Here is a 23,106-nt window from a genome sequence, read left to right as displayed (position 1 = left end):
CCTCTGCCTCCTGTGCTGGGATTAAAGATGTGCGCCGCCACCACCGCCTGGACTTTTTGGTTGTTTGAAAACACTTAATTTTAAATGCATTCTCGCTTTTGATCTTTTCACAGTACCTTTGAAGGCAAGGAGGGCTTGTAGCCTTTTTTTTTTTTTTTTAAAGTCTGAAACAGTTTATTTTCTTTTGTTTTTTTCAAGACAGGGTTTCTCTGTAGCTTTGGATCCTGTTCTGGAACTCGCTCTATACAGCAGGCTGGTCTCGAATTCACAGAGATCTGTCTGCCTCTGCCTCCCAAGTGCTGGGATTAAAGGCATGTGTCACCGATCGGCCCCTAAACACCTTTTTTTTTTTTTTAATTTTTATTCTTTACATACATTATATCCTGATTGCAGTTTTCCCCTAACTCCCTCTTCCCAGTCCCCCATAACCACCCTCCTCCCCGATCCACTTCTCCGTTTCCCTTTAAAAAAAATAATAAAGAGCAGTCCTTCTAGGAATGTCAACCGAACATGGCATAACAAATTACAGTAAAACAAGACACAAACCCTCGTATCATGACTGGATGAGGTGACCCATTGGGAGGAAAAGGGTCCCAAGTACAGGCAAAGAGTCAGAGTTTCTTCCGACTCCTGCTGCCAGTTCCTCTAAGAACAGCAACAGTGTACCAGTAACATATGTGTAGAGAGAGGCCCTTGCTCAGACCCATAGAGAGTCCGTGATTGTTGCTTCAGATTCTGTGAGCCCTATGGGCTTTGCTTAGTTAAGTCTGTGAGCTGTGTTCCCACAGTGTCCTTGGCCCTCTGAACAAGCTGGCTGTCTAGGCTGTCTGGGTTCTCTCAGGCAGTAGACAGGGCAGCCTGGACTGTTGAAGCGTTCTAGGTGCCAGGCATCACCATTTCCCTCAGCAGTGTATATGCTTGGTCTCCAGAACCAGTTTTCTGATTCATTCTCTAAAAGCTTCCTTAGAGTTTTTAGGTGACTGTGCTCGGTGTCTTTCCAGGCACATCACGGCCTGTGGGCTCCAGCAGGGACTCCCTGTGATAGCAGGAGAAGCTTAGTGGCCCTGCATGCTCTCTGGTTACTGCCGTACACAGGGCTCTCTGGGGGCTCATTTGTTCTCTCTCTAAAGGTGCTGCCCATGGAGGCTCTTGTGACAGATGCGGGAGAGGTGACTGAGATGGGCAAGGCCTATGTGCCTCCACGGGTCCTACAGGAAGCACTGTGTGTCATCTCTGGGGTGCCAGGGCTCAAGGGTGACACCGCTAGCACTGAGCAGCTGGCCCAGGAGATGCTGATCATCTCTCACCACCCGTCTTTAGGTCTGTGGCTGTGGTAGGAATGGGAGGTGGGTGGCTGTTTAGGGCAGGGTGATGGTAGCTCCGGCAGAAGGTTTCAAGAAGCCCCTCTCCTTCAGTGGCAGTGCAGTCCGCACTCTGGCCAGCACTTCTCACCAGGATGAAGATTGACCCTGAAGCCTTCATCACCAGGCACCTGGATCAGATCATCCCCAGAATCACTACACAGAGTCCCCTGAACCAGGTAATAGGTCCATGAGCTAGATTTGTACTTAATGTCAGTGCCCAGGGACTCCCCTTGCAGGGTACAAGAAGTGAGGGCTCACAGAAGCAGAGAAAGAATAGTGATGTGTAGTCTTGGCTCCTTGATTGTAAGTGACAGGATGCATACTGGCTGGAGCACAAAAGGGAGCTTAGGGCCTCCTTTATGGGCTGTGTTCAAGGATGGGAGTAGTTTGGGATGGTGCCACAGACTCAGCCGTGCTCTTAGGACAGCAGAGGTGCTTGCTGTCCTTCCTCCATCATGAAACCCATCTCATCTCTGAGCCACTTCTCTCTGCTTCCCACATCTGAGCCGCATTCTCAAGTGTCTGGTAAGAAAGAGTTGTGGGCTCACACCTTTTCCTCCCACCAGCTCCAGTGGAAAAACACATTTTCCTGCAGTGTCAGCTGACATGGGGTCTCGTCGCCCCAGTTGACCTGTCCCCAAGACTGTCTTTCTGGTTAGGGGTTACATGCCTGCCTTTGGAAATGGTGAGGTTGTGGTCCCTGGACCACGGAGTTGAGTGGCGTGTGCACTCCAAAACAGTGATAATAGCAGAGTGGGGGAAGGCTCGTGAGTGAGACAAGCTCAGACACAATGAGCCGTACTGGTGGGCGTTACTCAGAGCACAAGGCAGGAATGGGGAGCTGATTGCAAGGGTCATTTGGGTGTGGCAGAAACCTATTTTGGTGTTAGGGTATAGATTGACTCTTGTCTGTTTGTCTGGCAGTCTTCCATGAACGCCATGGGATCCCTTTCCATCCTGTCTCCTGACCGAGTCCTCCCTCAGCTCATCAGCACTATCACGGCCTCTGTGCAGAACCCTGCACTGTGCCTCGTGACTCGGGAGGAATTTGCCATCATGCAGACCCCTGCCGGAGAGCTGTTTGATAAGTCCATCATCCAGAGGTGAGACTCACCTGCTCTCTAGTTGGCTCAGTTACCTTTCCTCCCCAGGTCTGGGTTTCAAGCTTATTTGATGAGGATGTCTTTATTAGGAACATTGTGAGTAAACAAAACAACCTGTCTGTCCTAGGCTGCTCATATTCCAGGCCCAGTGCTTAGGCCCTAGATGTTGGTGAGCCCGGATCGAGCACTACCTGGGTGCATCTTAAGCTATCTGGCAGCTGGATGTGGTGGTGTGTGCCTGTAATCCCAACCTTTGGAGGCTGAGATACAGGGGTTGTAAATTGGAGGCCAGGGGGTCTATATAGAGGCCCTTCCTGCATTGTGAGTGTCTCAAGAAAAAAGGCTGAGGAAATGGACCTAAGTAAGTGCTTGCTGGCCAGCCAGCCTAGTTAAGATGTCAGCTTACATACAGATTCAGTGAGACACCTCATCTCAAAGATACCATGGAGAGTGGTGGAAATACTGGAAATTAACTTCTGGCCTGCACACACACCACACATGCGAGCCCATAGACGCATGCATGTGGACACATACACAGGAAAAACAAATATTAAGGTTTGCTGGCTAGGCTTGGTGGCTGTAACGAGGCTAAGCAGCCTAGTGGCTGTTTTGAAGCTGGATAACTGCTTCCCTGTATTTCAGTGCCCAGCAGGACAGCATAAAAAAGGCCAACATGAAGCGAGAGAACAAAGCCTACTCCTTTAAGGAGCAGATCATTGAGCTGGAGCTGAAGGAGGTGAGTACAGGGGTTCATCTCCAGGAGCCAGTGAGGTCCAGGAAAACTGAGGCCAAAGACTCTCTTTGTGCATTCTTCTGTCCTCTCTCCTGCACTGCCCACTGTTCTCTGTGGCTCGCCTGCCTGTTTCAGCCCATGCTCTCCCTCGGTCGTCCACATCTCATCCCTTTCCCCTCCCAGGAAAGTGACTCCCTGCCCATCTGTCCATAGGATGCTTCACTCCCTTCCTGGCTTGTTGCTTTTATATCATTTTCCATGCTTCACAGTTACATTATGTATTTATTTTCCTGTTTATTGTCTAACTTTACCTGCTAGATTGTGAGCTCTGTGAGGGGAGATCCCATCTTATCCCCAGTGTTTCTAGAACCTCAAACAATTTCTGGCATGATGTAAGTGCTCAATAAATACGTTGAAGGACTGAGTGATCTTTCTGTCACTCAAGCAGCCTCTTTCCTGTAACAACCTTGGGTGGGTCTGAGGGCAGGCTAAAGTTTTTAATCTGTAGTCATGTGACCACCAGAATGCCCATTAGAGGTCATTGAAGGTTGTGTTGTTTCTCTCATCTTTTAAAGCTGAGAATATTGTTTAAAGTTTACTTCTTTGCTACTCACTCCATTCTGTAGGCATCCAGTAGCCATGACCTTTATAGGGGTGAAGGGGGGCATGTGCTAGACTTAAGGGGGACCTGGAATTCTTTTTGGAAGCTGGCTAGCTTTTCTCTTGATGGGAGGCAGATCTGTTCCATGGATATAGAGTTGGTTTCTGGTCCCGGTCCTTCAGGAGATAAAGAAGAAGAAAGGCATAAAAGAGGAGGTGCAGCTGACTAGCAAGCAGAAGGAGATGCTGCAGGCCCAGATGGACAAGGAGGCGCACGTCCGGAGGCGGCTGCAGGAGGTAAGTAGCTGCCACCAGCACATGACAGCGCCAGAAGGATGCTCTGTGTGTGCCAGCTCTGCTCTTTGCTGACTCTTTTGGTGATTCTGCTTGCAGCTGGATGGGGAGCTAGAGACGGCACTCGGACTGCTAGACGCCATCATGACCAGGAACCCATGTGGCCTGACCCAGTACATCCCTGTTTTGGTCGACGCCTTCCTGCCCTTGCTGAAATCTCCCCTGGCTGCTCCCAGGGTCAAAGGCCCCTTCCTGTCCTTGGCTGCCTGTGTCATGCCCCCTAGACTCAAGGCCTTGGGTTAGTCCTTATTTGCTGGCTGTGGGGTTGTCAGGGATGTTTAGGAATTGGGCTAGAGGTGCCTGTGGGTGTTCTAAGTTGACATGTGGTGCCCTAAGCTGCTGAATTTTGTTTCCACATGGAGGCAGCCTGTGGAGCCTCAACTGGATGTGCTCAAGAACAATAAAGTACTGCCTCTTCCCTCCATTTTGTGTCCTCTCTGCCTTCTGAGGAGCAGGCTTTACAGCTAGTCAGCATCTCATCCTTCTGGAGTGGCCTTGTTTTAGTGCTGGAGACAAAAATCTAGGGCCACCCCAGCCCTCTGTAGCGGGCGGTCTCCACAAAATCAGGTTCAGTAGCAGTGAGAGAGCTTTGGTGTTGTGGCTGGTCATTGTGCCACAGCTCATAAGACCGTTAACTCTGAAGAAACACTAGCCAAGTGAGAGGTGGGGGCGTTATGACGGATGGGTTTACTCTCGAGAGTCATTGGTGACTTTAAGCAGGCTTTCTTCCTAGCCTAAAGGGAATGTTGTCATGACTGGGGCTGGAGTCTGCAAGCTCTTCTGAGAAGAAATGTCAGCTGGGACATGTGGAACCTACCAAAAGTATTAGTAGCTGCCTGTTTGGAGGAACTGTAGCTAGAGCTTTGCTGTAGGGCAGTGACTCGTGGGTGGCTCGTGCTCCTCAGCACACTGACTTCTTTAGTATCCAGAGTATCAGCTCTGTCGGACATGGCGCTGCCTGCCTGTAATCCCAAAATTTGGGAGGTAGAGGGAGGAGGATCCTGAGTTTCAGGCTAGCCTGGGCTATGTAGTAACATCATGTCCCAAAACAAACATTACCCCCAAAACACAAAAGGGCAGCTATTGCCTCCCTCTCGTCTTTTGATGCTGTCACAGAGACTGAGAAGACAGAGACAAGGCTGCCTCTGTCCCCGCACTGCCTGTATGTAGGGCCAGATGGGGTGTCCTTGTGGCTCATCTGTTGTCTTGCTTTTCTTCTCACAGGCACCTTGGTGAGTCATGTGACGCTGCGCCTGCTGAAGCCAGAATGCTCGCTGGACAAGTCCTGGTGCCAAGAAGAGCTTTCAGTGGCCGTGAAGAGGGCGGTGTCGCTGCTGCACACCCACACCATCAGCAGCAGGGTGGGCAAGGGTGAGCCAGGTAAGGGACACGGGGCAGCGTGCGAGGCGGGAGCCAAGGCGCCCCTGAGCTTCCTGTGCCTGTGGTGTTGGGAGGGCCCTCCTCCCTGGCTGTGGTTCTCCTGGCTTGCTTCTGTTCCGTCTCACTTTCTGAAACTGGCCGTCCTGTGAGGTAGGAGTGGGACTGGGTCAGCACCAGATTGCTGGCCATTGTACCTGGCGACAGGCTTCCAGCGTCTTCCCCGCCGGCCCTTGGCCTGCGTAGTCGCCCCAGCTTCTCTGCTCTGCTGCTCTCACAGATGCTGCCCCGCTGTCCGCACCGGCCTTCTCCTTGGTCTTCCCGATGTTGAAGATGGTGCTCACTGAGATGCCCTACCACAGTGAGGAGGAGGAGGAGCAAATGGCCCAGATCCTTCAGATCCTGACTATCCACGCGCAGCTGAGGGCTTCTCCCGACACCCCACCTGAGAGAGTGGATGAGGTTGGCAGGGAACGCTCTTGTCCCGTGGTTTGAGGGGTCTGGGGAGGACAGGGCTTCCTTGCCTTGGGTTTTGGTGTTGTGTCATTAGCAGCAGTCCCCAGTGTAGACAGCGGGCTCTTCAGTGTAAAGGGGCCGTGCTGCTCTTTCATAGGTCTGCGTCTATGATTTGATTTTACCATTACTTGAGGTCCTGTGCCATGCATGCACTATGTTTTATTTAATCTGCTAACTTATTCATGACTGTTTTAGCATAATATCTTCCCTAATCTGAACAGCACTTATGTGTTTGCGTGTCTCTTGCATATCTGTAGCACATGTTGGTTTTGAGTTGCTTAGTTACATGATGTGTACTGAGCTAGCCTCTCAGAGTTCTCTTTCCTTCAACACTAACAGACTTTGTGTGAGTCTCACTGTGTAGCCCAGGCTAACCTCGAGCTCACAGAGGACCTCCTATCTCTGCCTCCAAGCACTGGGTAAAAGTGTGCACCACTACACCCAGCTGAGTGATGGGTTTTGGCATTTCTTTCTTGTAAAATTGAGTCTTTCCTCTTAGGCTCACAGTCCATCAGTATTTCACTGGGAGAGTAATACAGACTTCAGAACCTGTCATAGTCTGGGTTAGCACTACAGGCTTGGTTCTAGATGAACCTAATGATGTTTCTACAGTGACTGAGTCACTGCTGTGACCTAGAATATCCTCCTGTAGGAGAGGAAATACCAGTTGACTGGCTGCCTGGCATGGATATGGACCTTCCCGACTTTATTGTCTTAACTTTTCTACCGTTCTCTCCCAGAATGGCCCAGAGTTGCTGCCTCGAGTGGCCATGCTGCGCCTGCTGACGTGGGTGATCGGAACAGGCTCCCCTCGCCTACAGGTGATCTGCTTTCCAGTTGGCCTGTGATGTGGTTTCTTGTGACGCTGACCTCCAGGATGAGTAGTCAAGACCTAGTTTTCTCTTGACCCTCTTGTGTAGTAGGGCTGCTACGGCCTGGCTTGACATGGGTTGTAGCCCTAGAGGTGCCATGGGGTGGGTTTTCTAAAGTCAGCTGTCCAGTTCCCTTGGTGTAAATGAGTTGCTGAACTAAACTGGTATACCAATGTTGTCCTCAGGTTCTAGCCTCAGACACACTGACCACCCTGTGTGCCAGCAGCAGTGGGGAGGATGGCTGTGCCTTCGCGGAGCAGGAGGAAGTGGATGTGCTGCTCTCTGCCTTGCAGTCTCCGTGTACCAGTGTGCGGGAGACTGCACTCCGGGTGCGTGCTGCTTCCTGTTACTCTGGAAAAGTGTTTGCTACATAATGAATACCTCAGACAGGGCTAGGAGGCAAAGAGAGGAGGTCATGGGTGGGTTAGGATCCTTCTAAGCTTGTCAGGATGTGGCACTGTCCATTCCTGATTTACCATGGAAGATTGTCAATCTGGGTTGTGACTCCTGATCCAATCACTAAGAGCCTGTCTTTTTTCTTTCTCTTCCTTTTATGTATTGATAAAATATTCTGACAGAAGCAATTTCAGGGATCAAGGTTTATTTTAGCTTGTAGTTCTAGGTTATAGTCCATTGTGATAGGGAAGGCACCAGACCCTTGAAGCAGTGGCCATATTACATTGGCAGTCAGAAAAAGAGAGTAGCGAATACATGCTTCTCTGTGCTCAGCTGGCTTCCTCCAGTCCTCCAGAGTCCAGGATCCCCCTCCCTGGGGAAGGGTGCCGCCCACAGCGGGCGAGTCTACCCACATCAGTTAACACAGCCAAGATGGTTCTCCATATGCATGCCCAGTGGCCTATCTTCCAGGGGATTCTAGATTCTGTCAAGTTGATTATTAACAGTAACCATCCTGTGACTTAACTCACGGGTTAGGGCATTTATTCAACTACCTCCCTCTCTTTAGCTTTTCTGGGGGTTTTTAGATTGTGGTTCCCACGTGCCAGTTTCCCTACTACTGGCACTTGGTAAAATATGGGGAAAATGATAGCAGTATGTTATTCTTTTAATTCATCCAACAAACACCTTTTGAGCTCTTGACAGTCATGTTCAGAGTTAAATTAGTAATTTTTATTTAAAAAATTTTTTAACTGGGTATGGTAGTGTACACTTTTAATCCCAGCATTTGGGGGCAGAGGAAGGCAGATCTCTGAGTTCAAGGCCAGCCTGGTCTACATACTGAGTTCTGGGACAGCCAGGGCTACATAAAGTAGCCCTGTCTTTTTTTTTTTTTTTTTAATGTGTACATCTTCTAATTTTTCGTACATCATCATTTCACAAGAGAAGAAAAGCTGATTTGGGGGGGTATGATGCATGCTCTTAACCACTGAGCTGTATCCTGAGAGCCCCGTAAACTATTTGAGGGGTCTGAGCAGGTCGCCAGTTGAGCTGACTCCCATCCCTTCTAGACCAGCTTTGTCTAACTCCTGTCTGCAGTGATGGGCGTGTTTCCTGCCTGTGCTCTCTAGTGTGGTAGCCGTGTGGTAGTGACCGCAGTCTGGCTGCTACGACTGCCTGCTTTGCCTTACTCTTGGTTGACTTTCCTTTAGTAGCCGCGTGCAGCTGATGGTTGTATTTAGGACAGAAGTGAGGAGATGGGACACATTCACCTTTGAGATGTCAAGTCTCACATATAGTCTGATCCCTCCTCCTCCCAGGGACTGATGGAGCTCCAGCTTGTATTGCCAGCACCCGACACTGATGAAAAGAACGGCCTGAACCTGCTGCGGAGACTCTGGGTTGTTAAGTTTGACAAGGACGATGAGATCCGGAAGCTGGCTGAGAGGTGAGAGTCCTTCTGGCAGGGTTTGCTGGGCACGCACTTCAGGCCCTTGTTTGACCAGTCTGAAATTTTGGTCTGCTGCAGGCTCTGGTCGACCATGGGCCTCGATCTGCAGTCAGATCTCTGCTCTTTGCTGATCGATGATGTGATCTATCATGAGGCGGCAGTGAGGCAGGCTGGGGCTGAAGCCCTTTCCCAGGCGGTGGCACAGTACCAGCGGCAGGCAGCAGAGGTTATGGGCAGGCTCATGGAGATCTACCAGGAGAAGCTCTACGTGAGTGACCTGCGCAGCTGCTGTGGTCTGGGGCAGGGGAGGTGGGCGAGTGATCTTCTGCTCAGCTTGTGTCATGGTTCAGGGGTCCAGGCCATTGGTCTGTCTGCCCTTGGGACAAGGGAGAGCACTGCAGGGCTTTTAGCCTCTTGTCTGTTGCAGAGACCGCCCCCGGTACTGGATGCTTTGGGACGAGTGATCTCAGAGTCCCCCCCAGACCAGTGGGAAGCCAGGTAAAGGCCTGCTTTGATCTTGTTGCCAAGCTTTCTGAGATGTACTAGCTGGACTGGGGTGCATACTACAAGGGGGTAGCGTGTGCTGATGCCAAGGTAGAAGGAGAGTCAGGCCGCCAGACCTGCGTCAGTGCTGGCTCCCCGTGTATGTGCAGCTCTGCGTCCTTGGACATTGTCTCTCCATCTCTGTGAGGAACGTGATTCTAGAACCTACCTGGAAAATCACTGGCTCTAGTCCATTAGCAACATGCAGTGTGCTCAGCAGATGTTAACCTCATTCTCTAGGCCCCTGGAGTCACAGCTGGTATCTAGGTATCTAGGAGCAAGTATGACCTTGGAAGACACTTGTCACCCACAGTGGGCTTTCATGAGACAGTATATGGCTAGCTTCCTGAGTGACTGATCACACTTTGTCAGGGTTATCGTTGCTGTGCTGAAACACCATGGCCAAAGCAACTTGGGGAGGAAAGGCTTTATTTGGCTTACTCTTCCACATTGCTATTCATCCTCAGAGGAAGTGAGCAGGCACTAAAACGGCAGGAACCTGGAGGCCATGGAGGGGTGCTGCTTACTGACTTATTCCTCATGACTTTTTCAGTCTGCTTTCTTATAGAATCCAGGACCACCAGCCCAGGGGCGGCTCTACCCATAATGAGGTGGACCTTCCCCCTTAAAGCCTAAAGAAAATGCCCTACAGGCTTGCCTACAGCACAGTCCTATGGAGAGACATTTTCTCAATTAAGGTTCCCTCCTCTCCAGTGACTCTAGCCATGTATAGTTGATATAAAACCAGTCAGCACACCCACATTCTCTATCTCTGTGTGACTGTGTGCTAGAATGGGGTGTTGTATGGAGCCATCGTGTTTATTTCATTTTTCACTCAAGACCATCAGCTCAGAATAGGAATTTCTTGTCTCTAGCTGAGGAGTAATTCCACTTTGCCTTTGTTCCTATCCAAGGGCTGTCACATCTGTTTCCTTTACCGAGGTCTTTCTTCTTCCACCACATCTCACAGATAGAGGGGTGTGCACTTCCTCCCACATCAGGGAAATAGGCACAGTGGGTCCTGGCCTCAGGACATCCCGCAGGAGATAACCAACAACTGCTCTCCATTTCACAGATGTTACACTGGGCAGTTGCTTCATGGTGGGCTGCGTCCCCTGCCCCAGAGCTGTGCCACTCAAGAGCCTCCATTTCTTTCCTAGGTGTGGCCTAGCCTTGGCCCTGAATAAGCTCTCACAGTATTTGGATAGCTCTCAGGTGAAGCCGCTCTTTCAGTTTTTTGTCCCTGATGCCCTCAATGACCGAAACCCAGATGTCCGAAAGTGCATGTTAGATGCGGCGCTCGCAACACTCAATGCCCATGGGAAGGTGAGCAGTCTCAGCAGTTGGGGCGGTAAGACTGAGCAAGTGACAAAGAGAAGTGAGCGCCTGAAACCCTGACAGGGCACCAGCACTTAGCGGGAAACTTCATCTGTGTCAGAAAGACCCCCAATCCTTAGGGGTCTGCTGTAGGCCTGCTGGAGAACTAGCCAGCATTGCCAGCGCTGCAGGCCTAGCCTGTCCCTTTGATGCAGCCTGTAGCTGACCTGTGGCTCCGGGATCTGGCCGTTTCAGGAGAACGTCAACTCATTGCTGCCAGTGTTTGAGGAATTCTTGAAGGATGCACCCAATGATGCCAGCTATGACGCCGTGCGGCAGAGTGTGGTGGTCCTGATGGGTTCTTTGGCCAAGCACCTGGACAAGAGTGACCCCAAAGTAAAACCCATTGTTGCCAAGCTCATTGCCGCCCTCTCAACACCTTCTCAGCAGGTACCTCCATCTTGGGAGCCTGTGGATCACTGGGGAATGGGAATCCATGGTGGACAGGCTGTAGGATGCCAGTAGGTGAGAAAGTAGCCGTTTTTTCTCCAGGGAGAACCTAGGTATTTCAGTTTTTCCTACTCATTTGCTAGAGGTTTGGTTTTTAGTGTGCATATGTGCTTGCATGTGTATATGTGTGAGTGTGTGTGTTTGCTTGCATGCGTTTGTGAGTATGTTTAGAGTAAATCTTGGCCCTGATTAAAAACAAAGATGACACAAAGATAATCCCAGCACCCTCGAGACAGAGGCAGGCAGATCTCTTGTGAGTTTGAGAACTCACTGCCTGCCTCTTCCTCCTGAGTGCTAGAATCAAAGGCGTGCATCACCAGCTTTACAAGCCCCTTTGCTTTTCTGTTTTTCTTTTAAATATTTATCTTATTTATTTTGTATATAATATTCTGTCTGTGTGTATGCCTGTAGGCCAGAAGAGAGCACCAGATCTCATTACAGATGGTTGTGAGCCACCATGTGGTTGCCGGGAATTGAACTCAGGACCTTTGGAAGAGCAGGCAATGCTCTTCACCGCTGAACCATCTCTCAGCTCTGTTTTTCTGTTTTTCAAGACAGGGTTTCTTTGTGTAGCTTTGTTGCCTGTCCTGGAACTAGCTCTTGTAGACCAGGCTGGCCTTGAACTCACAGAGATTCACCTGCCTCTTTTTAATCACAGGCATTTTTTACTCAAGGCTGAGTATTTATGTATGTAAAATAGATATGCAAATCGAATGTCAGTGGTGATAAACCATAATATTTTCCCTTGTTTTTGTTTTTTCGAGTTAGAGTGAGTTTCTCTGTAGCTTTGGAGCCTGTCCCGGAACTCGCTCTATAGACCAGGCTGGCCTCGCACTCACAGAGATTCGCCTGCCTCTGCCTCCTGAGTGCTGGGATTAAAGGCGTGCGCCACTACCATCTGGCATAAACCATAGCATTTTCAAAACATTTCTTTGATATACCATGATTTTTATCATGTACTACAGATGAGAACAGATTTTGTACTAATAAGGATATTCTTATTTTTATATAAACAAGTTTTACGTATATGTTTGGTACCACTTACGATCTAGAACTTTAGTTTGAGATAATTTTTGTTTTATAATCAGTGCTGAGATTGTCACTCTGCATAAATATATGGTGCAAAGTGGCAGGTACATATGACATTTTACTTTTTAATTTCGTTGGAAGAATGGACATTTCTCTGTGAGTGTGGAAGTCAGAGGACAACTTGCAGGAATAGGTTCTCTCTCCTTGTGAGTCCCCAGGATGGAACTCAGGTCATTATGACTGGTGGCAAAGCTGGTCTATTTGGCTGAGCCTTTTCCCTGGCCTTTCCCTTTTAGATGTATATTTAAGGCATTTCAGAAATTGTTGGAAATTCTGTTTTAATAGCAAGCCAAAATTCATAGAATAATTTTTTTTTGAAAAAAAAAAAAAAAAACTTGGGGGGCTGGAGAGATGGCTCAGAGGTTAAGAGCATTGCCTGCTCGTCCAAAGGTCCTGAGTTCAATTCCCAGCAACCACATGGTGGCTCACAGCCATCTGTAATAAGGTCTGGTGCCCTCTTCTGGCCTGCAGGCATACACACAGATAGAATATTGTATACATAACAAATAAATATTAAAAAAAACTTGGGTCGTCAACTCAGTCAATTTTTATTTTATTGATTTGTTTGTTTATGAAGGCAGGGTCTCATTGTATTGCCTAGGCTGGCCAAACTTACTTTGTAGATCAAGCTGGTCTTGAACTCACATAGATCTATATGTTTTTGCCTCCTGAGTGCTGAGATTAAAGGTGTGCGCCACCACTCCCGGCTAACTCACAACAGTTTTAACAACTGAAGCCTTCTAACACAATGTGGGCCACACCTACAACAGTTTGACACTTACACATTGAGAGGAATGAGAGGGAAACACTGCGAGTCTCTGTTTTCTGCAATGGAGCCTTGATGCGTCTCTGAGAGCAGAACACTGCTGCCATTCCCGACCCACAGTGGTGTCGGTGGGAGCCGAGGTGCTGCCTCAGGGGTCACTGCTATTGGGTGGTGTGACAGCACTCGGAGGACAGTGCATTTGTGTGTTCGGAACCAACAGTGACGTCACCAGAGGTGACAAGCACGAGCGTTGCCGGGAGCACCTCAGAGTCTTATGTGTTTGATTTTGAATTAATTTTTGGCCATTATACATTCAGAAATTTGTACTGTTTCCTAATGGATTTTACAGTGCAGCCCCATGTGGGTTGTGAAGCACAGTGAAGACGCAGTGGTTTAGACTAGAAACAGCACTGTGCTGTTGCTGCTCTTGTCGCTGACTGCAGCGTGTGCCCTGTGGAGCATGTGCCGTCATGAGTAGATAGGAAAGAAACACTGCTTCTTTGATGCTTTGACACGTGAAGTGATGGCTCAGATTGGGTGTGAGACAGGGCTACTGTGTGGGCCACCAGGAACAACTGACACTGAACTGCTTGCCCTAATGAGATGGCGCCTCCCACAGGTCCAGGAGTCTGTTGCCAGCTGCTTGCCACCTCTTGTACCCGCTGTCAAGGAAGATGCTGGGGGAATGATTCAGCGGCTCATGCAGCAGCTGCTGGAGTCAGACAAGTATGCAGAGCGTAAAGGAGCTGCATATGGGCTGGCAGGCCTGGTGAAAGGCCTGGGCATCCTCTCCCTGAAGCAGCAGGAGATGATGGCTGCACTGACCGATGCCATTCAGGATAAGAAGAATTTCCGAAGGCGAGAGGGTGGGTGTCCCTGAGCTCAATGCTGACAGCACAGGAAGTTGGTGCCCATGCTTCAGAGGAAGGGAGGAGGGACCGTATGACCCATCCAGCCCTGTCTCTGGTGGGGTTGGCCTGTACTTTCCCCCTTATTCTTTCTTGCACTGTTGGGGGCTGAACTCGAGGCCTCACTCATGCTAGGTAGGCTGCTGTACTGCTGAACTGCATGCCAGCCCTTCTTGTTTTAGTATTCCAGGGTTTCCTTATATTCCTTAAGTTGCCAAGCATAGCCTACAACTTAGTGGTCCTCTTGCCTCAGGCTCCAGAACGGTAGTAGTATATAGGCTTGTCTCCTTACCTACTTTCTAACTGCTAATAGAGCCGAAAGTGTGCCACACTCTGCCACATCCCTGCCCTGAGTACTGAGACAGACTGCTGCTCTTCAGTCTCATAGGCACCATAGCCCGAAGAGGTACCAGGTGGGTGCTGGCCCTTGTATTCCCAGCACTGTCTGCCGTCCTCTTCCCCCAGGAGCTCTGTTTGCCTTCGAGATGCTCTGTACCATGCTGGGGAAGCTCTTCGAGCCTTATGTGGTCCATGTGTTGCCCCATCTGCTGTTGTGTTTTGGAGATGGGAACCAGTATGTACGTGAGGTAAGTCCAGAGGCAGGAGTGAGAACTGCTCCCAGGCAGGCTTTGTCAGGGAGGTGTCTAAGGTGGGTTCCAGCCCCCACTGCCAGAGGCCTTTCAGCTCGTACCTGAGACACTGGTTACTGCTATGGATTTCACTTAGGTTCCCTTACACATTGAAGATTTTATTTGTGTGTGCATGTGTATTACGTATTTGTCCATGCTCATGTGGACAGATGTGTGTCCTGGGAACTAGAAAAGGGCAGTCCTCAGACTGCCAAACAAGTTGCTCCTTTTTTTTTTTTTTTTTTTTTTGTTAAGATATGTTTTCTCTACGTAGCCTTGGCTATTCTGGAATTTACTTTGTAAACTATGCTGGCCTTGAAGTCAGAACTAGCTGTCTCTACCTCCCAAGTCCTGAGATTGAAGGTGTGTGCCATTACCAAGCAAGTTGCTCTTAACTGCTGAGCCATCTATCCAGCCCGAGTACTGAAGCTTTTTGAGATGTGTTTTGACTGTTCCTTGGTCAGTGTAGGGACACAGGGCTAGTGTCAGGCTCGAGGCTTGCCTAGGTGAGGAGGCCCCTGAATGTCTTCTTCTCTCCTCCCTTGAGGCTGCAGATGATTGTGCCAAAGCTGTGATGAGCAACCTGAGTGCTCATGGTGTGAAGTTGGTGCTCCCGTCCTTGTTAGCTGCCTTGGAGGAGGAATCCTGGCGGACCAAAGCCGGTGAGACCGCCGTTTCTGTGTCAGCTTTCTGCTCCGACAGTCACCTGCAGCAGGGCCGCAGGGCCTCACAGCCACTGTCTGTGGGCATGGCAGAGTTGCTTGGTCAGCTGTGAGGAAATCCTGATCTTGAAAGCTGTGGTCTAGAACCTTCTAAAGCAAGTAGTCTAGAGCCATTCTGGTTGGGAGGGTCAGGGCTTGGGGCCTCCTTTCTGTTCCTTCAGATTTTGCTGTCTTAAAGTTTAAAACAGCACAGATGTGAGATGAAGAAACTGGGGCAGAGAAGTCCAGGACTAACCTTTGGAACACCCACCCACAGGACTGAACTAGGCCTCCCTGCTGTCCCAGCTAGATCTCTACTGCTGTGATAAACACCATGGCCAAAAGAAATTTGGAATTATAGTCCATTACTAAGGGAAGTCAGGGCAGGAGCTGATGCAGAGGCCATAGAGGAGAACTGCTTACTGCCTTGCCACCATGACATGTTCAGCCTGCTTTCTTATAGAACCAAAACCAACCTGCCTAGGCATGGTACCACTCAGTGATCTGAGCTCCCCATGTCAATACCAATTAAAAAAATGTACTAAGACTTGCCTGTGGGCAAATTTTATGAGCCATTTTCGCAATTGAGATTCCCTCTTACCAAATGACTCTAAATTTGTGTCAAGTTGACAGTACATTAACCAGGACACCCATTCTGGTGTTGTCTCTTTACCCTGTGCTACTGCGCGTCACCTGGAATCCCACAGTGCAGCAGGCCTCTTTCCAGGGCCTGAAGAGTCTGCAGAGAAGCAAGCTGGGTATCCCTCCCCACTCTAGTCAGCAGGTGTCTTGCTGACCAGTGCTGACTTGTGTCCTCTGTCTACAGGGTCTGTAGAGCTACTTGGGGCAATGGCATACTGTGCTCCTAAGCAGCTGTCATCCTGCCTACCCAACATTGTGCCCAAGCTCACAGAGGTGCTGACAGACTCCCACGTCAAAGTACAGAAGGCTGGACAGCAAGCACTCAGGCAGATCGGCTCTGTCATCAGGAATCCAGAGATCCTAGGTATGCTTTTCCCATGGGGCACTTACCTGACTTCACCCGCTACCTTCTCTAGGATGTTCTGGGGAGTGTTGGCTAAGACTGTTGCCCTCTGAGGACAAATATGTCTGTGGTGAAATAACCTTTATTGCTGGGAAGCCCTTTCCTTAGACTAAACAATTGAAGGGAATTTGGAAACAGTTTGTTCTCCCACTGGTCTGGAGCACCTGTCATTGGCTTCATAGATAGGGACATCAAGTCACTGACTCAGGAGATGCCCAGCTCTGTGAAATCCTGCACACTTGACTGAGCTGGGAGGCAGCTTGCAGCTCATCAGCACTGTCTGGAGCCCTGGTTTTTGGAACTCTCTTCTCATTCCATCAGGCAAAAGAATTAACCATGTTTTCTATTTTTTAATTAAAGGAATTAGCAATATTTTTGTGTTGTATGTATGTATGTATGATTGTATGTAGGCACAAGTGTACAGTGGCACATGTGTGCAAGTCAGCAGACAGTTAATGAGAATCAGTTTCCTCCATAGTTCCACCATGCGCATCCTGAGTATTAAACTTAGTTCAGGCTTGGTGGCAAGTGCCTTTACTGACAGAGCCCCCTCACTGGCCCAGATGTATCCTTTAGTGTGATTTTTGGTCTCTGGCATAGGCTGGCCTATGTGTGCAGACTAACATTGTTGGATGATTTTGAACTTCTGATCCTCCTGCTTCTACCTCCCAAGTCCCAGGATTATAGGCATGTGAACACTGATTCCTGGGTTTTGTGCATGCTAAGCATGGATTCTACCAACTGAGCGACATCCCAGCCCACAATGTGTTTCTTTCTTTCTTTTTTTTTTTATAGATTCTTTTCTTTTTTTTATATATTTATTTATTATGTATACAACTTTCTGCCTCCATGTATACCCAAACGCCAGAGGAGGGTGCCAGATCTCATTACAGATGGTTTGGAGCCACCATGTGGTTGCTGGGAATTGAACTCAGGACCTCTGGAAGAGCAGACGGCACTCTTAACCACTGAGCCATCTCTCCAGCCCAGTGTGTTTCTTTCTGAGGGCTGGGAAGAGACTGAATGCTGGCAACAAAGCCCAGCCATCCACATTGACTGACACATCACTTGCATCATTTTAAGCTTAAACTCTTGAGTACTGGTGCCTGGTACATGTAGTTTAGCCATGAAATTATTAGACATGTATGTTTTCATTAGAAAATGAAACGATTTGTGACTGAGTATATTTGTGTTTTGGGAATGGAACCTAGGGCTTTGGCCATGCCAGATGAACGGTATACCACAAAGCTGTGTTGGCTTCATTTTGTTTTGTGACAAGGTCTTACTATGTAGCCCAGGCTGGCTTCAAACTTAACAATCTCCTGCCTCTAGCCCATAAGTACTAGGATGACAGGTGTGTGTCACATGCCTGTTCATCTTCCAGATTTCTTTGTATTATGTTTAATGCCTGTGTCTGTGTGGATATATGCACATGCTCAACACTGGCTGCAGCTCATTTCTTGAAACTAGTCCATGATGTTCTGTCCAGTCACGGTTGCGGTGTAGAGGGCCAGCCTCACACTTCTTAGGGAGTAGGAGTTCCTTCCCCAGCTGAGGCACCCAGTCTTCTTGTTCTCCCTAAGGCTCTGCCGCTTGCCAGATTTGTACAGATTAGTATTCTCCTCTGTGACATGCAGCCATTGCCCCGGTCCTGCTGGACGCCCTGACAGACCCATCAAGGAAGACTCAGAAATGCCTGCAGACCCTGCTGGACACCAAGTTTGTTCACTTCATTGATGCCCCGTCCTTGGCGCTCATCATGCCTATTGTCCAGAGAGCCTTTCAGGACCGTTCCACGGACACGCGGAAGATGGCAGCACAAATTATTGGCAACATGTACTCCCTGACAGACCAGAAGGTAGTAGCCCAACTGGCTTAGGTGATGAAGTCCCAGTCTACAGCAGACATGGAAGGATGTGGGCATTGTCTCTGCTTATGTTTGCAGGAAACCCTGGGTGGGAGGTGGAAATCTGGGCATCTCCCAGAGTGCAGTAGTTCAAGGACTTAAGTGTGTCCTTGGCCAAGGTCTGTCTCCATGACCTCTGCTACAGACTGGGTAGAAGACAGGCTGCCTTTCCCTCGTACCTTTCAGGAGAGTTCACCAGGCAGCTGGAATTTTCCTTCATTGGAGTGTTCCCTGATTGGGAGTATGTGCTTCTACAGCCTCTAAGAAGAATTAAGTGTAGTTGGGGAGTTTGTATTTGTGATTTTGCCATCCACCACAGCTCTGCCTTGATACTCAAAAGAAGTTAAAGTAGAGTTCTTTTTTTTAGGTGTGGGGTATTCAGAACAGGTGTTCTCTGTGTACCCCAGGCTGGTCCCAAATTCACAGAGATTCTCTTGCTTTGCCTCTCGAGTGCAGGGATTAAAGGCATGCACCACCACTAGCTAAGTGGAGTTATTTCTGTTTCAGACGATTTAGGAAATTAAAAACCTTAAAACTGTATGTGTAATGTGTACTTGTAATCTCTGCACTCTGGAAACTGAGGCAAGGTTTAAAAAAATCCCAGGGGCTGACGAAATGGCTTAGCACAAGTGGTTCTCAACCTGTGGATCATGACCCTTTTGTGGGTGGAAGGTTTGAATGACCAACCCTTTCGCAGGGATCACAAATCAGATATTTACATTATGATTCATAAAGGTAGCATGATTACAGTCATGGAGTAGCAACAAAATAATGTTATGGTTGGGGGTCACCACAACATTAGGAACTGTATTAAAGGGTTGCAGTGTTAGGAAGATTGAGAACCACTGACTTAGCAGCTAAGAGGCCTGACTTGGACTCAATCCCTAGTACCCACATGGTGGTTCACAAACATCTAACTCTAGTTCCAGGGAGGTCAGTCCTCTGAGACTGTGATGCACAGGTGTACATGTAGGAAAAACATACACACACACACACAAAATACCTTTTTTTTTTTTTTTTTGAAGACAGTTTCTCTGTGAAGCCCTGGCTGTCCTGGCACACTCTCTGTAGATCAGGTTGGCCCCTGGTCTGCATTACATGGAATGCCCTGTCTCAGGAAGGAAAAAGAGCAACAAAATGCCGCAGGTCTCCTCTAACATGAGATCATGTTGATGTTGCCACAGTACAGCCAGCACTCGGGAGTCGGAAGCTTGAGGATTGCCAGAAGTTCAAGACTAGCCTGGTCTACATGACAAATCTAGGCCAGCCAGAGCTACATAGCAGGATCAGGGGGAGAGAGAGAGACAGAGAAACAGAAGATGGCATTCCTGAGTATCGTTTCCTCCATAATAATAATTTAGTAGTATATAATATCGCAACAAGTTTATGTGCCATAATTTACATAAACTACTTGTCGTGTAGTAGTATCTCCTGATGGAGGGGAGCTGGTTTTGGTTTTTCCTATTTTAAGAGCTATTGCAAGCCAGACATAGTGGCATACACCTTTAATCTCAGGGCTCTGGGAGTTCAAGACCAGCTTGGTCTACAGAGTAAGTTCCAGGCCAGCCACAGCTACATGGTGAGACCCTGTCCCAAATAAATAAGAATAGTATATAGTCCTCTCGCTCACTCTCTCAACACAGGGTCTGCCTCTGCCACTGAAGTGCCAGAGATTAAAAGCATATGCCATCATGCCTTGCAGTTTTATTTTTTAGCTTTTTTTAAATTTATTTTTATTTTTTAGCTTTTAAGTTGCATTTTAATATGGGGTGTGTGTGTGTGTGTGTACATGCACTTCCATGCAAATATGGAAGTCAAAGAACAGTTTGAAGGCGTTGGTTTTCTCTTTCTACCATGTGGGTCCTGGGGATCAAACTCATGTTCTCAGTCTTGGCAGCAGACGCCTTTACCCACTGAGCCACCTTGCTGGCACCATAAGGCATTTTCTGTTTGGGTAGTTTTTTCTTATATTAATTTTTATTTCATTTGCGTTGGGATTTTGCTACATTTATGTCTGTGTGAGGATGTCAGATCTTGGAGTTACAGACAGTTGTGAGCTGCCATGTGGGTGCTAGGACTTGAACCGAGGTCCTCTGGAAGAACAGTCAGTGCTCTTAACCACTGAGTCATCTTTCCAGCCCCGACATTTTCTGTTTTGAAGATTATTCCCTAAATCTGAATGCTACAAAAGGAGACAAACATTTTAAGATAAAAAAGGAAAGATGAAATGAAATTCTGTCAGCAAAGTGCTAGAGATACTTTTTTGAGGATTACAGGGTCAGGGCGGCAGTGGCCCCAAGAAAGAGATGGAGAGCTCCTGCTGCACTGACCTGCTAAGCAAGGTGGGGTGACCATTGTGTGTTGCCCTGAGCAGCTAGTTCTGGCAAGGAAACAATCAGAAGAGGTGGACTGCACAGTTACCCAGACATTTTGTGAGCTGTGAGGTCCTCCTCTTGCTCTCTGTTAGCATCAGGGTCCACGGCAGAACAGGGCCTGGAGAAGACAGGAATTGGGTCTCTGCCTGAATCTCATCTTATGTTGTTATAGGACTTGGCTCCTTACCTGCCCAGTGTGACACCTGGCCTGAAAGCCTCACTCTTAGACCCTGTCCCTGAGGTGAGTCTGGGTGTAGCCCAGTGTCTAGAAATTCCCACCAGACCATGTGCGTGCCTTTCAGAGCAGGGGAAGACCAGGGTCTTCCCTCCTTCTGTGTGGGCCTCCCTGAGCTGAATCTCCTCACCACCTCTGTTCTTGCTTACATGACAGGTGCGCACAGTATCTGCAAAGGCTCTTGGGGCCATGGTGAAGGGCATGGGGGAGTCGTGCTTTGAGGACTTGCTACCGTGGCTGATGGAGACGCTGACATATGAGCAGAGCTCTGTAGATCGTTCTGGCGCTGCCCAAGGTGAGACCAGAGCATGCCCAGGGACCATCAGGGATATCTTAACAGGCTTCCAGTCTAGTGGGTTGATTTCTTTCTTGTCCTTCAGGGTTGGCTGAGGTAATGGCTGGCTTAGGAGTAGAGAAGTTGGAGAAATTGATGCCAGAAATTGTGGCTACAGCCAGCAAAGTGGACATCGCACCCCATGTCCGGGATGGCTACATTATGATGTTCAACTACCTGCCCATCACCTTTGGGGACAAGTTTACTCCTTATGTGGGACCCATCATCCCTTGTATCCTCAAAGTAGGTACCAGTGACGCTGCCGAGGAGGGAGGAAATGAGGAGGATGCTACTGCTCTCCTGAGCTACTTGGGGCCATCCTGCTCCTCAGAAAGCCCAATTTCCTTTGGGCCTGGGTGCCCAGAAGAGGCAGTCCTGGCTGATTGCTCTCTGCATGTCTAGGCTCTGGCTGATGAGAATGAGTTTGTTCGTGACACTGCCCTACGTGCAGGCCAACGGGTCATCTCCATGTATGCTGAGACAGCCATTGCCCTGCTACTGCCGCAGCTGGAGCAAGGCCTCTTTGATGACCTCTGGAGAATACGGTAAGAAGTGGGACCAAAAGGCCCAGTGGCTCCGGCTCTTGATTCTCAGAAACACCAGTTGAGAAGTTCATGTTGTTGAGAACTCTCTACTTTCTCTACACCTTTGCTTTTAGACAATTTATCACTCTTGTTTTCCTGTAGCAGAGTTGGTTCCTCCTTCTCGTGTGTGTGTGTGTGTGTGTGTGTGTGTGTGTGAGAGAGAGAGAGAGAGAGAGAGAGAGAGAGAGAGAGAGAGAGAGAGAGGTCAGAGGTCAACCTTGGGTTTCATTCTTCAAGAACCACCCACTTTGGTTTTTGGGAGGGAATCTCTCACTGGAACCTGGGGCTAGGCTGCCAGCCCAGGGATCTGCTTGCATTCTTGCATGGGTACAAGGGATTAAACCCATGCCCTCTTGCCAGTATTTCACCAATTGAGATATCTCTGGCTCCTTGTCCTGATTTTTGAGACAAAGTCTCCCTGATTGACTTAGAACTCACTGTAGCCAGACCAGCCTCAGTTTTGGAGTCCTCCTGCCTGTCTGGTGCTGGATTGCAGGTTTCCACCACCATGCCCAACTTTGTAGCAGTCTTTATTCTGGGTTGCTTTGAAAACATTATCCTGTTCCAGGTGGTGGTGCACACCTTTAATCCCAGCACTCAGGAGGCAGAGGCAGGCGAATGTGAGTTTGAGGCCAGTCTGGTCTATAGAGCAAGGTCCGGGACGGCCAGGGATACACAGAAAATCCCTATCTCAAAAATACAGAAAACAAAATAACAGCAACAGAACATTCTCCCTATTAACTCTATAGTTTCTACTGAGATTTTTAATTGAGAGTATCTTTTATTTTAAAATTCTACTTCTGGAATTTATTCAAAAACTGCATTTAGTAAAGTGCTCAAAGTGCTATACAGAGGGTTGCTAAATTGTGGCTACAGCCAGCAAAGTGGGCATCACATCCATGTCCACGATAGCTATAGTATGTTTCTGCCTTTGGCTTTGGCAGTACTGGGCATGGAGCCCAGGGTCTCACATTCCAGCAAGTGCTCCAGTGCTGAGCTGTATCTCCCAACCGAAGCTTTGTTTATTGTCCAAGAAATTGGAGTTGATTTAAGAATAGAGACTATGCGTACAGAAGACTTTGGTTGGGTTTGATTTGTTTTGTTGAGATAGTATGTAGCTTAGGGCAGTCTTGAACTCACTGTGGACCCCCAAGCTAGCCACAGACCCAATCCTCCTTCTTCCACCCCTGAAGTCGTAGGGCTGTAGATGTGTGTCATCATGCCTGTGTCTTACATGCTATTTATTTGCATGAGTGTTTTACCTGTGTGCATGTCTCTGCCGTGTGTGTGTGCCTGGTGTCAGAGACCCCCTGAAACAAGAGAGAATTACAGATGGTTGTAAACCACTATGTGGGTACTGGGAATTGAACCTGGATCCTCTGTAAGAGTCAGTGCTCTT

General features: G+C 48.7%; 1 protein-coding gene across 2 annotated transcripts in view; it reads left to right on the top strand.

The window, feature by feature from the left end:
- Positions 1 to 23,106, top strand: part of Gcn1 (GCN1 activator of EIF2AK4) — a 62,395-nt gene that overhangs the window by 24,497 nt on the left and 14,792 nt on the right. For both annotated transcript variants that reach the window (XR_007594765.1, XM_050158954.1), the window contains exons 19-42: positions 1,131 to 1,320; positions 1,416 to 1,540; positions 2,289 to 2,467; positions 3,110 to 3,203; positions 3,984 to 4,097; positions 4,194 to 4,392; positions 5,379 to 5,534; positions 5,812 to 5,993; positions 6,788 to 6,868; positions 7,105 to 7,248; positions 8,635 to 8,762; positions 8,844 to 9,033; positions 9,193 to 9,263; positions 10,469 to 10,634; positions 10,881 to 11,075; positions 13,610 to 13,856; positions 14,364 to 14,485; positions 15,075 to 15,189; positions 16,055 to 16,234; positions 17,911 to 18,131; positions 20,727 to 20,795; positions 20,946 to 21,084; positions 21,170 to 21,366; positions 21,526 to 21,668. Coding sequence is in view for 1 of the 2 variants with exons in the window: in XM_050158954.1 (XP_050014911.1) it covers positions 1,131 to 1,320; positions 1,416 to 1,540; positions 2,289 to 2,467; positions 3,110 to 3,203; positions 3,984 to 4,097; positions 4,194 to 4,392; positions 5,379 to 5,534; positions 5,812 to 5,993; positions 6,788 to 6,868; positions 7,105 to 7,248; positions 8,635 to 8,762; positions 8,844 to 9,033; positions 9,193 to 9,263; positions 10,469 to 10,634; positions 10,881 to 11,075; positions 13,610 to 13,856; positions 14,364 to 14,485; positions 15,075 to 15,189; positions 16,055 to 16,234; positions 17,911 to 18,131; positions 20,727 to 20,795; positions 20,946 to 21,084; positions 21,170 to 21,366; positions 21,526 to 21,668 (3,647 nt within the window). In the remaining variant the exon portion in view is untranslated. The remainder of the gene's footprint in view (positions 1 to 1,130; positions 1,321 to 1,415; positions 1,541 to 2,288; positions 2,468 to 3,109; positions 3,204 to 3,983; positions 4,098 to 4,193; positions 4,393 to 5,378; positions 5,535 to 5,811; positions 5,994 to 6,787; positions 6,869 to 7,104; positions 7,249 to 8,634; positions 8,763 to 8,843; positions 9,034 to 9,192; positions 9,264 to 10,468; positions 10,635 to 10,880; positions 11,076 to 13,609; positions 13,857 to 14,363; positions 14,486 to 15,074; positions 15,190 to 16,054; positions 16,235 to 17,910; positions 18,132 to 20,726; positions 20,796 to 20,945; positions 21,085 to 21,169; positions 21,367 to 21,525; positions 21,669 to 23,106) is intronic.

The sequence above is a fragment of the Alexandromys fortis genome, unplaced genomic scaffold (assembly GCF_014885135.2).
Source record: "Alexandromys fortis isolate MF-2015 unplaced genomic scaffold, M_Fortis_MF-2015_v1.1 scaffold_90, whole genome shotgun sequence".
Lineage (NCBI taxonomy): Eukaryota > Metazoa > Chordata > Mammalia > Rodentia > Cricetidae > Alexandromys > Alexandromys fortis.
Note: the sequence above shows the minus strand (reverse complement) of the source record. Positions and strands in the feature narration are given on the sequence as shown.